General features: G+C 40.9%; 1 protein-coding gene across 15 annotated transcripts in view; it reads right to left on the bottom strand.

Moving 5' to 3' along the window:
- DOCK9 (dedicator of cytokinesis 9) overlaps nucleotides 1-13758 on the bottom strand; it is a 310144-nt gene that overhangs the window by 210827 nt on the left and 85559 nt on the right. For 5 of the 15 annotated variants that reach the window (XM_077297091.1, XM_077297103.1, XM_077297088.1 and 2 more), the window contains exon 1: nucleotides 12474-12743. The exons of 6 other annotated variants lie outside the window; for them this stretch is intronic. In XM_077297091.1, coding sequence (XP_077153206.1) covers nucleotides 12474-12632 — 159 coding nt within the window. In that variant the 5' untranslated portion in view covers nucleotides 12633-12743. Of the gene's footprint in view, nucleotides 1-12473; nucleotides 12745-13758 lie in introns of those variants that run through there. 4 more of the 15 variants (XM_077297086.1, XM_077297095.1, XM_077297100.1 and 1 more) reach the window with 1 other exon arrangement.

Genomic DNA, 13758 nt, shown 5'->3' with positions numbered 1-13758 from the left:
AATATATCTGGATAACATTTACACAATAAAATATTTAATAAAAATATTAATTCAGAAAAACTATAACTTGATACAGCTGCCAACATTATATATGTGACCCTCTAGAATAATATAACTCAGGAGAATATCATATTAAAGGGAACCTGTCACCAGGAAAATGCCGACCAATCTGCAGGCACCAAGTTATAGAGCAGGAGGAGCCGAGCAGATTTATATAAAGTTTTGTGAGTTAAGATACAGTATAATCTGTGCTTTCATAATGTAATCCTCTACCCTTTCTGGGATTCCTGGTCGATGTGCGGTCCTATCAGTGACTGACAGCTATCTCCCTATGCGTTCTAAGAGGAAAGGCGTGCACTCTGGAGGATGAGGCTGCTGCAGGCTGAACCTGGATGGAATCCAGATAGCTCAAAATTGAAAAAAAAACACAATCCTGAGTGCGGTTGTTTTTTTCAATTTTGAGCTATCTCCCTATGCACACGTATACAAAGAAAGCTGTCAGTCACTGATAGGACCGTCCATGGACCGAAATACCAGGAAGAGCAGAGGATTAAATGGTTAAAACACAAGTTATACTGAATCTTTACTCTCAAAACTACAGAGCAATCTACTCCTTTCCCCTGCACGCAGAGTGGACGGTGTCTTCATGGAGACAGGTTCCCTTTAAGTGCTACATCGTTTTATGTTACTAGTCATGAACCTTCACGTCCACCGGTATAATCCACACATGACAGCCCTTCACAAAGGTATGTATTGTTTCCAGATTAAGAGTGCTGCTGTAGTATGAAACTTTTGGCCATCACCCAACTCGCAGCACAAACAAGGTTCTCTTCACCATGTCAGAATTTCCTCTCCCCCTGTGGCCAGAAAGCCAAACATTATCATAACAGAAACCATTCTTGTTAGAAAACAACCCACATACATTTACGAGAAGTAGAAATGAGGGGTATGTTTCCCATCAGGGTCCAGAGGGGGTGTGCTGGACAAGCCAGGGTGACCTGCCAGACCCCAGAGACTTTCTCCTTCTTGTAGTTCCATCCAGGTGAGGTTATATACGAGTTTGTGAACAGATAGATGCCACATAGAAGACACAAACACTGTGCACAATGCTTCTGGAATCATTAGATGCAACATACGCACTGTTCCTCACAATGGAAAAAGTAACACAATTCTGAGCTGCAGGATCAGAAGCGGAAAGTGTGAACTCATGTGCGCCAACACCCGCAATGGCAGCAGCCCCACTAATAAGAGTAATACAGCAGTCTATTGACCTACGGGTGACAGGGCACCACGGAGCGCACTGCAGCACCCAGCCTTACCAATACTGCAGCCACTCTCCACTGCCCTTCAGGAATGAGCGGGGCTTAATAAAAGGTCAATCAATAAATATGTGTCTGAATCCACTCTGCCTTCTAAGCTTAATGCACAGGGTGTTGTATTCCCCATCATAGCTCTTACCCAGTGCAGGAGCATTTCCACTATCAGCACAATGCTCCAAAATATGTATCATACACAGAGGCAAACGTTGACCCAGTACTGAAGAGCTGTAGTAGGCTATGGCTTCCATATAATTCATTCCAATGATGTCCTTCAGATCAAACTAACCTATAATAGTTCTTCATAGGTTCAAAGCCTTACCGCTTTACAGAGAACCAGTTAGGATTAAAGTGGTATCTGATGTGGTTGCAGGCAGGAAGAGGAGCTGATCAGATGGATGTATATATTTGTGGTATACCTTTATATTCTATACATTTTAAACCCATGTGTTTCTATGTATATGAGTCCAGTGGGCGGTCCTACTCAGTGACTGACAGTCTTCCCTGTATGACTGCATGCAGAGACAGCTAACAATCACTGTGTAGGACCGCCCACTGGACTCATACACACAAACACCAGGGATGTCACTAAATAAAATGCTAAACATACTGAATCTTTTCCCACAAATCAGGGTGGATAAAAATCAATGTTTTTTAAAAAAAAATCAAAAAAATCGGATTTTTTTTATTTAAATCGAATTTTTTTCAATAAACTGCTTTTTGAGGAAAATATTTTACCATCCAAAGGTTCTTCCATCATGAGATAAAGCTGAGTTGTTTAACTCAGTAGAATAAAGGCTGTATATGCGTAACATTCACAATGCCATGCTCTTCCAGAGGTTTCTGTAGGATTAGTGGGCAGTTTCTCTCCTATATTATCACAGACGCTCGCTTTACTTACGCAGTTCTCAAAACTGAATTTGACTCCGCAGAGGTCCCAGCCTCTTCTTCACGGCAAAAATGTTACAACATGAACAGAGTTGAGAAAAAGACCTTAATCCTATTGTTCTACAAACCTATGAATACAGAATCAACCCCTTCAGTGCCAAGTCCAAGAAGTTAGACAATATGTTTCTGATTGTTTGGAGTGGAATAGATCTGCACAACACAAGAAGAATGTGAATCTAAGTGTGAGGAGGAGGAAGGGCAAGCAGACAAGAAAATGAAAGTGAAACTTTGAGCACAATACTGCAGCATAGCCACAGACAGACAAGTCTGGATCTGTTTGTGTGTATGATCTCAGGTTTATTACATTCTTTCCTTATAATGGCAGCAGGCCGTAAGAGACCCAGTTTGGGAATATTTTAATGAAGCTCCTTCGCCTATCGGTAAGGCAGGCATGCGTGCAAAATGCAAACGGTGCTAATAGCAAGGTAGGACTGTAGTTAAAGTATAAAAATTAACTTTTAATTAACTCAATTAAAAAGAGCCTATCAGACTCATAAAAACCACATGACAAACAACGTACATAATAATAACAACAAATGCTCCCAGTGAGCTCAGAAAAATAAGCTCCAGCACAGCACGGTGACCAATAGTGACACCTATTCTGAAAAATACTAACACTATACCAGAAGTTGGAGAATTCAGAATGAGGGAGGAAGAAAGAATCGGTGGGATGAAATCCATAAGAGTGAGGTTTTGAACGGGCACGCAGAGCGCCACCTTATATGCATGGACATCCATACCACAACACGCTGTGAAGCAACCTATGTCTTGGGTGAGATTGTTCCTATATTTAGTAGCAATCATTAATGACTCTTTTTTTGATCTGATATGCTATAAAGCTCACTATATACAGGTTGTGTGAGTAAAGAAACTTCTGGTATAGTGTTAGTGTGCTATTAGCACATTTAAACTGATTGGTGGTATTATATTAGTCAAAATGCAAACGGTGCAACAAAGAGATGCAAGGCCTGGTGGCGCGAATGAGGCAACATCATGAGAAGTGCGGTGATGAAGATGACCAAAGAAACACTTCTGAACAGGCAGGATCTTCATGTTGGTAAACATTTTTATTGAATCCTATTTCTAAAGACTGAACTGTCATGTGTGAGAAAAATTATATTTCTTATTATTACTGCATGTTACTGTCATTTGGTACAGTTATGAAGAAAAACAAATATTCCTTTTGGGGCAGGGGCAGTGATGTGTTGTGTACAATAAGCAGAAATTGTATAAACAATAAAATAACAGCATTGACTTTTTTTGTTTAGGGGAATTCATGGATTCTGGAAACTATCCACCTCCAAGATCACCATCATCCTGTTCTACAGTTTCAGAGTTATCCATCCAGGATAGTGCTTCATTAGCAGCAGCATCATCATCAGACACCCACAGCCACATATCACCATCAGCCAAAAGGAAGAAAAAACCTTTACCTCCTGGAACCACCATAGATAGGTTTGTGATAAGAACTAGCAGATTAGAAAAAGAGTTGATTGATGAAAAAATTGCCCAGTTTATTTATGCAACGAACTCTTTTTTCCGTCTGACTGAGAACCCACATTTCATTAATATGGTTCAGTCACTGAGACCAGGATACAGTCCACCCAGCAGAGCTGATGTTGCAGGGAAACTGCTGGATCAAGTGTATGACAGTAAAATGGAGCAATGTGCAACAGCTCTGGAGGGTAAAATTGTTAACCTAAGTATTGATGGGTGGAGTAATGTCCACAATGATCCTATTGTATGTGCTTGTATAACAACAGAAGAAGGTAAAGTCTTCCTTGCACAAACAACTGATACGTCAGGAAATGCCCACACAGCAGAATACTTACAAGAAGTGGCAGTAAAAGCTATAACGACATGTGAACAAAAATTCAAATGTCTAGTACGCAGTTTGGTCACTGACAATGCTGCAAACGTATCCAAGATGAGAAGAGATTTAGAAGAGCAGGGAGGGAATACAAAGCTGCTAATAACATATGGTTGCAGTGCTCATTTGCTGCACCTCTTAGCCAAAGACTTAAGTGTTCCAGAAATAAAGGCTAATGTTGTTGAAATTGCTAAATACTTCCGTAATAATCATTTTGCTGCAGCAGCTCTGAAAAGGATGGGTGGAACCAAGCTAACGCTCCCACAAGATGTTAGATGGAACTCTGTGGTGGACTGTTTTGAGCAGTATATCAAAAACTGGCCTATTCTGATGACACTTTGTGAAGAAAATCGAGATAAAATAGATGGCACTGTCACGGCCAAAATCCTCAACATTGGGCTTAAGAGAAATGTTGAACATATGCTGAGCTTCCTGAAACCCATCTCTCAAGCTTTAAACAAAATACAGAAAAATAGCTGTTTTATTGCGGATGCTGTTGAAATTTGGATGGAACTGAGTGAACACTTAAAAACAGAACTACACATGGACAGAATTAAATTACAAGCAGTAAACAAATGAATGGGACAAGCACTGACTCCAGCTAATTTTTTGGCAAATATTGTCAATATCCAATATCAGGGTCAAAACCTAAGTGCTGAGGAAGAGGAGTTAGCTATGACATGGGTATCCAGCACTCATCCATCTTTAATGCCAACTATAAAAAACTTCAGAGCTAAGGGGGAACCATTCAAGAAATATAGTTGTTAAGTTGTTAAGGTTGAAGGAAGACTTTAAGTCCATCTAGTTCAACCCATAGCCTAACCTAACATGCCCTAACATGTTGATCCAGGGGAAGGCAAAAAAAACTCCATGTGGTAAGAGTAAGCTCCACCATGGGGAAAAAAATTCCTTCCCGACCCCACATACGGCAATCAGACTAGTTCCCTGGATCAACGCCTTATCAAGGAATCTAGTGTATATACCCTGTAACATTATACTTTTCCAGAAAGGCATCCAGTCCCCTCTTAAATTTAAGTAATGAATCACTCATTACAACATCATACGGCAGAGAGTTCCATAGTCTCACTGCTCTTACAGTAAAGAATCTGCATCTATTATTATGCTTAAACCTTTTTTCTTTCAGACGTAGAGGATGCCCCTTGTCCCTGTCACCAGTCTATGATTAAAAAGATCATCAGAAAGGTCTTTGTACTGTCCCCTCATATATTTATACATTAACATAAGATCACCCCTTAGCCTTCGTTTTTCCAAACTAAATAGCCCCAAGTGTAATAACCTATCTTGGTATTGCAGACCCCCCAGTCCCCTAATAACCTTGGTCGCTCTTCTCTGCACCCGCTCTAGTTCAGCTATGTCTTTCTTATACACCGGAGACCAGAACTGTGCACAGTATTCTAAGTGTGGTCGCACTAGTGACTTGTATAGAGGTAAAATTATGTTCTCCTCATGAGCATCTATGCCTCTTTTAATGCATCCCATTATTTTATTTGCCTTTGTAGCAGCTGCCTGACACTAGCCACTGAATATGAGTTTGTCATCCACCCATACACCCAGGTCCTTTTCATTGACAGTTTTACCCAGAGTTTTAGAATTAAGCACATAGTTATACATCTTATTACTTCTACCCAATTGCATGACCTTACATTTATCCCCATTAAAGCTCATTTGCCATTTATCAGCCCAAGCTTCTAGTTTACATAAATCATCCTGTAATATAAAATTGTCCTCCTCTGTATTGATTACCCTGCAGAGTTTAGTGTCATCTGCAAATATTGAAATTCTACTCTGAATGCCCCCTACAAGGTCATTAATAAATATGTTAAAAAGAAGAGGGCCCAATACTGACCCCTGTGGTACCCCACTACTAACCGCGACCCAATCCGAGTGTGCTCCATTAATAACCACCCTTTGTTTCCTATCCCTGAGCCAGCTCAAATATATGTTTGCTGAAGATATTTTAAGGAAGGTCACACCAGTAAACTGGTGGAAGTCACTTAAGCGCTTGGATTTAGAGACTGTTCAAGTAATGATTTCACTTTTAACAGCAGTAGCTTCTTCTGCAGGCGTTGAAAGAATATTCTCTTCCTTTGGACTCATTCATTCTAAATTGAGAAATCGGTTGGGACCCAATAAAGCAGGAAAGCTTGTTTTTCTTTTCCAGATTATGAATAGGAACAAAGAAGAAGATGATGATGATGAAGATGACGACAAGTGAGCTACAGAGGACAGCAGGAACAGTAGTATTTAAGTTTTTCATGTGTCGGCTGGGCTGACAGTCTAAGTTTCTTAAAATATATATATATTTTGTTTAGCCAAATTAGTTAACAAACATGGATGTTTGTTTAAGCAAATAACTTATGCTGTAATGTTGTTATTGTTTCAGTTGAATAAATCTATTTAAATTGTTATTAAGGTCAGGATTATTTTTCTCCTTCCTAAGTACAACAGAACAGTGGTGTCCAAATATGAATGATTAACCCATTAAACTGGGGAGAAAAAAGTAATATAAAAAGTGATTCTAAAAATCTTCATCTACTTGCATGTTAAAGTAGCAAGAACTAGTTTAGGTAGAAACTTTGATTTAAATCACTGATTTAAATCAAGCCTTACTGACTAGTGATTTAAATCATGATTTAAATCGTGATTTAAATCAGTTAGATTTAAATCAAATCCACCCTGCCACAAATCAATACATCATTCTGCTCAGCTTCTCTTTACCCTGCATGTAGAACATGACAGGCTCCCTTTACGTTATCCATAAATCGGATAGGAGATAAGACACCCACCAATCAGCAAGTTAACTTTGGAATCTGCATCAATCCCAAGAACAGGGCAAAGCCCTAACTAAATGCAATGGAGGTAAAGCATGTGTACTGCACCTCCATTCATTGCCTATGGGGACTGCTGGAGATAGCCAAGCACCATGCTCTGCTACCTTTGGTAGAAGATAACAACTGAATACAACTCCTTTAACGTATGTACCCAAGTTCAAATGTGACAACTAGAGATGAGCAAACCAATTCATGATAAATTAGCATAAAACAGAAAGGTACAATGGTTAACATATTATTCTCCAAAAGCAAATTAGAATGCGGCAAATTGATTTGCCAAATCTTAATGGCCACTAAGTCATGAAGCAGTTAAGAGGTCTATATTTAATACGGTACATTATTATTATCTTTTATTATTATAGCGCCATTTATTATATTTATTGTTTTTTACTGCAGTGCTCTTTTCTTTAAGTCCAATATAGAAATGCCAGTGTTAAATGTTTGCTTCCCTCATCTCATGGGCTAACAAGGACACGGTCAAGAATTTATCACTGGTTTCTCCAAAAGCTATTAAAAAGTATACCAAAAAATAACTAAAATAAATAATAATAATAATATATATATGTATATTAAGTAATTGTTGTTTGTTCAAGGAGAATGTTTACTGTAAGATTTTTCATTTTTTTGCTGCTCCCAATATTGGAAAGCAGATCATTTCCATCATTCATGTGGTTTTACTGGAAATAAATCCCTATGCATCCTCTGAGCACCCTCAGAAGAAAACCACCACTAGAAGACTATACATCATGTTTAACCACTACTGTGACATTTCTCTGCAATATGATCCATCAAAGAACCTAATATAGCAGATAAATTAACCTACCCTAACCTTTGTCCAGGACACATATGATCTACATATAGCACTATGGCTCTCTAGCAGTGAACTTGACCTCACCTTCAAGGTTCTGGAGGTGCTCAATTTCATATCATATTCAATGGTTTTCAAAGCACATATGGACGAATGTTCTTTTGTAAAAACAGCCTAAAACATGTGTAAATCGTGGACCTAACTAAAGGAAAGCAGGAAAACCATCCAATACCTTACACTAAATAGAGATGGACATACGGTAATAAGTTTTATATAATAGCCAAATATTAAGAGCAATGGATGAGAAAGAGTCTTGTGTGTCAAAAGGAAAATCCAAGCCAGCACTGAAAAGAAAAAAAAAAAAAAAAAAAAAGAGAAATATACGGTAATAATATATTTTCAGTCATAGGGGCATTAATGATGGCAATGAACAGTCACCACTCCTTACACAGGGAGTGTGCTGTAATCAGTCCACCCAACTGTGATTATAGCGCACTATGTAGAGAGCGCTGACTGTTCACTGCCACCGGCACCACTCCGTTGACTGGAATGGAGCAGCTGCAGGGAGAATATAACCTCATTTTCTACCTGCAGCAGTATTCCCACTTTGCAAGGAGTTTGTATGTTCTCCCCGTGTTTGCGTGAGTTTCCTCCCGGACACTTCAAAGACATACTGATAGGGAATTTAGATTGTGCGTTCCAATGGGGACACCAATGATAATGTCTAAAGCGCTGTGGAGTTAATGGTACTGTACTAAGAGAGTAAAATAAATAAATAAGGCCGGTTTCACATTTGCGGTTGTGTCCGCAGCGTTTCTTCCGCAATTATCCGCATGCATTGTGTTTTCCTATATTTAACATTAGGGACGCATGTGTCTGCGATCGGTTTCGTTTGACGACGCATGCGTCGTTTCGTCGTCTGCGGTTTGGCACGGTAAACGCAACATGTAATAATTTTAGAGGCGTCAATTTGCCGCCAAGAAACGTATGCGGTTGTTAGCGCAAGGAATGCGGCAAAAATACGCATTACTGTCTATGGGAACGCATGCGTACACATGTCTTTGTGTACGCATGCATTTGCTGCGCTTGCGTACTGCGCATGTCCAGGAACTGATTACACATGCCCATTAAAGACACACCCTCCTGGAAATATCAAACGTATGAGCATAAAAAGCACAAACATATGTATAAACGCATTCAAACGCTGCGTTTTTTTTTTACCATCATGTGTAAGCTGATGCGGATAAAAAACGCTGCGTTATCAGACATTTGCGGTTGCGGACAATATGCTGCGGACTTAACCGCAAATGTGAAACTAGCCTAAGAATGCTTCATTAGTATTTGTCTGCAGATGACCACTATGTCTGCAAATAAATGATTTTTTTTGCTGACAGGTTCTCTTTAATTATTCAAACTTATGATCATGAAAACACCCAGGGTGGAGAGCTTTTTCTGTATGCACTTAATAAAGCGGTTGTACCAAGAATGCAGGTTATCCACAGGACAGGTAACAATGCAGATCACACAATAGAAATAACTCCAACATTGATCAGTTCAATACCTGATGTTGCGTCATGATTAGGATACGGCTTTACAAATAGAAGCGAATCACTGCACGCCTGGCTTCTCTAAACCTACTGATCAGCTTCTATTGCTGAAGGAAGCCATGTCTTGCCATACATTTACCCTGCCTAAGTGTAGTAATACATGTCCTCAAGGAACACACCAAGCAGTTCTTTAGGAACAGACGTTTGTCTCAAGCAGAGACCCCCACCTAGGTCTTCCATACAAATGTAAGTGGTTGTTCTTCATCAGACAAACTCTTAATACATCATATCCGAGGCAATTTTCCTTCTCAAGTTTATAACATGAACAGTAAATTCCCGCCAATATCTTGAACATTAATATAAATTTGCGCCAGTTACAGGTTTCCTGACGAGACAGAAAAGAGCTGAGTGTTACGTCTGAATGACACCACGCAGTAAATCCCAACAAAGATGTATCATTTTATCACAATTTTCTTCTTGAAATGGACCGGTTATAAGTGAAGGCTCCAATCTATGCAATCCCATCATATACAAGCTAAAGCCAAGGGACCGTAAAATCACGTCTATATTGTGTTTGGGAGTTAGTGAGGACCCCAAGCATCTAATAATGGGTCATAAAACCTTTTGACTTCTGGTTATAAAAAGTTGCAACCCATCCATTTGTTAAAGTGGCTCCCTAGGTGGGCACATTGCTCACCATTTCATCATCTTACCACTGATGTAACATACAGTGCCTGGCGCCATTTTCTAATCATAGTACATATTTTGTAAGCACAAAAAAGAATAGTCCATGTTTTTACGAGCATTTGAATATTGAGTTGCTGTGAAATAATGATCTTATCTCAACACAATCGATCAAGATCAATTTACAGTTGACCTTTTCCTGCATCTACATGAAGCAATTTTTCACTATGAACAAGATAATCAGGATGATAACTGGTCAGGGAACATAGGACATTAGCCATATCGCTGTGATTTAATGGACCACAACATTTTGTGAATTTCTTACAGTATTGGTCAATGGTCTACAGAAAAGACTCGGCACTCAAGGTTCGTGAGGATGAATTATGACAATTTTAGTTAAGCAATCCAGTTTAATATACATGACGTTTCAGTCCTAGCATCTCTGCACGTGTGACTGCAGTCGCCTTCCCGTCTGCGCTGCACATACCAAACTATCACAAGCCACGACAACCCGTTGCATTCTGATGGAGGTCCGGATTTTAGGACCAAAAAGTCATAAATTGCAATTGGACTGCCTAAATAAAATTGTTAAAATTCAAGTGCCGAGTCTTTTCTCTATATACCGTAATTACGAACTGGATCCCTACTCTGGCACTGCAACTATGGTCTAATCATGAATTGATCACTGCCGATTCAGAGCTATGATTGCTGATATCTATAAGATAAAAAAGGAAATACAAAATCAGCAATTTGCAAAAATGATTTTGAGGATTTTGCAGAGAAACTGTTTCCGATTGATGCAGATATCTGGCAGTATGTGGCACTATAACTACTGGAATCCAAGTGTCGAAAAATATCACCACCCAAAGCAGATCCTGGAAAATCCAAGCATTGAAAGAATCTATATATATATAATCGTCTAAGGGTCACTTCCGTCTGTTTGTCTATCTATCATGGAAATCCAGCGTCGCTGATTGGTCGCGGCCGGCAGGGCACAGTCCAGCCGCGAATTCGCCCCTTCCTACTCTCTGTCAGTGCCCCCTCCAGTCAGCGCTCACACAGAGTTAATGGCTGCGTTACATCGTGTTATGCTGCGGTGTAACGCAGTCCGTTAACGCTGCTATTAACCCTGTGTGACCAACTTTTTACTATTGATGCTGCCTATGCAGCATCAATAGTAAAAAGATCTAACGTTAAAAATAATAAACAAAATAAAAAATCATTATATACTCACTTTCTGGCGCCTTTCCCGGAGCGTCGCGAGGAGCATCGGTAAACGCCTGGGCTGGATCTGGGGGCTGACGGAAGGTGAGTATATAACTATTTTATATTTTAATTTTTTTTAACAGGGATATGGTGCCCACATTGCTATATACTACGTGGGCTGTGTTAGATACTGTACGGGCTGTGTTATATACTGCATGGGCTGTTATATACTACGTCTCTGTGCTATATACTACGTGGCTGTGCTATATACTACGTGGCTGTGCAATATATTACGTGGCTGTGCAATATATTACGTGGCTGTGCAATATACTACGTGGCTGTGCAATATACTACGGGGGTTGTGCTATAAACTATGTGGGCTGTGTTATATACTACGTGGGCTGTATGCTACTAGGCTGTGCTATATTTCTCTGCATATCTGTGCATCATGAATCGTGGTATGTGTTAAAGAGGGGGGCCCACTGAGACTCTTTCGCCCGGGGCCCTCAAAAACCTGGAGAAGGCCCGGGCTTCACTGATTGTTCACGGCCGGGCGTGACCAATCAGCGACAGGCGCAGTCCGGCCGCGAATTGGCACGGAATTGGAACCACGCTTCGCTAATTGGTCGCGCCTGGCCGGCCGAATCCTGTGTATAAAATTGCATTATTCTGAAAACTTCATAAATAAACTACATACATATTCTAGATTTCCCGATCGAAGAATCGGGCCACCATCTAGTGAAATTATAAATATCTCTCACATTATAACAATATCACGCTGGCATATTAATGCAATTATGCTTCCAGACAAAAAGCTGATCGGAGGGTGGCACATGGAAATAATGTCATTCATTAGACAGCCAAGGACAATTGTAAGTGACTTCCCTTTATTAATTCTTGTAATGAAACACACATCACATAATGGACTTGGTGAATAGCTCGTATGTGGAGCCCCAGCCAAGGGAAATCCAAGTGTGACAGCGGAGTGCTTACGTGCCAGACTCACACCGTCTACCATACCGGCATCTTCTATTAGAGACAGTAAATGGGACATTCTATATAGGAGCCAACTATAACCTCAGCAGGTTGTGATCTAAGAATATTAGATATATTTTGATTTTCTGACACGACAAATAATATTCCCCAGAAAACAATCGCACCCTTAAGGTAATCTGACATACAGTAAAACGGTTTGCCCATTGCGATGTGGCAGGACCCCGGTACAAGCCATTGCATATTTACCAGAGATGAGTGTGTGAAGCCGGAGTCCTCTCTCGACAAGCTCTGCGCGGTGAACTCGAGGGCATTATTTTCGCCTTGCTGTTTGCAGATGTAAGCACAGTTTCTCTCTAATACTGTGCAAATGCCTTTAAAAAGGATCACACTAGTAGTGCAACCCATTCCCAGCTGCTGACCGTGGCCGTTCCTAGCATCCCTGGCTCCATTTGCAGAGCGGCTTCCCGTGACTCACAGTGACTGTCTCCATCTGCATCCCTTCTCCAGAGATGCCTAGCAAGATTTCTCAAGCATCAGCTGAGCAAGGCACCACGGAGGGGCGTACAGGAGGCGGAGAGAAAGCCTCAGACAGGAGAAAATCTATACCTAGGGCTCAGCATCCACACACACACACATGTACTCCCTCCGCTCTCCTCACACTGCTGGGGGCCATGCCCAAGATGAGGGAAGAAGAAAGAAAACCAGTTACTGATGCCGACAGCCAGACTGAATATTAGAGCAGCTCACAAATACCACATGCCCATAATTCCTTGCGCTCATATACTTGGAGAAGCCATTTTTTTTACTGACCTAAATTCACTTTTTGATGTTTAATATTACATTAAAGGTTGTGAGATAAGAGAGTAATGCGATGGGGGAAAAAAGGCAGTCATCCCAGTCACTATGGCAACGAGGCATGCCTCAAAGGGCGGCCATACACATGAATGTTCCTGATCTGGAAATGGCTTTCTGACAGCTAGTCACTAGGGAGCTGCGGACTGACAGAAGCATTCTTGTTCTGGTCCTACTTCATCCTGTGCAGGCACAGCCCAGAAGAGCCCACCTGCTTGTAGACTCCACACTGACATGCAAGGTGACGCACGGCTCAGAGGATAAATAGGTCATATTACACCACTGTACATAAGGCAATTCTGCAACAATTTACATTAAAAGGGGATCATTTGGACTTCCTGAAAAACAAAAAATGTGCCCAAGCACTAACAGACAGGTAGTTGCTACTTACCCGCCTGTTGTGCACAGACCGCTCCTGCTGGGGAATCAGCTGCCTCTGCTGACGTCACGTCGTCAGATTCTCTTTTCCGCTGTGCTCTATTGACAGGGCAGGACGTCTGTCATTTTGATGGACAGCCGGATGGCCACTGTCTAACTGGGAGAGCCTCATGTCAATCAGAATGACGTCAGAAGTCACACCATGTCGACAAAGCAGAGCGGAAAAGAAAACGCGGCTGTGTCATCAGCGGAGGCAGCTGAATCTCCGGTAGGAGCGGCCTGTGACCACTCTGTGCCAGGG

Source organism: Ranitomeya variabilis, chromosome 3 (assembly GCF_051348905.1).
Source record: "Ranitomeya variabilis isolate aRanVar5 chromosome 3, aRanVar5.hap1, whole genome shotgun sequence".
Taxonomy (NCBI): Eukaryota; Metazoa; Chordata; class Amphibia; order Anura; family Dendrobatidae; genus Ranitomeya; species Ranitomeya variabilis.
The sequence above is the reverse complement of the archived record's forward strand: the minus strand, read 5'-3'. Positions and strand labels throughout refer to the sequence as shown.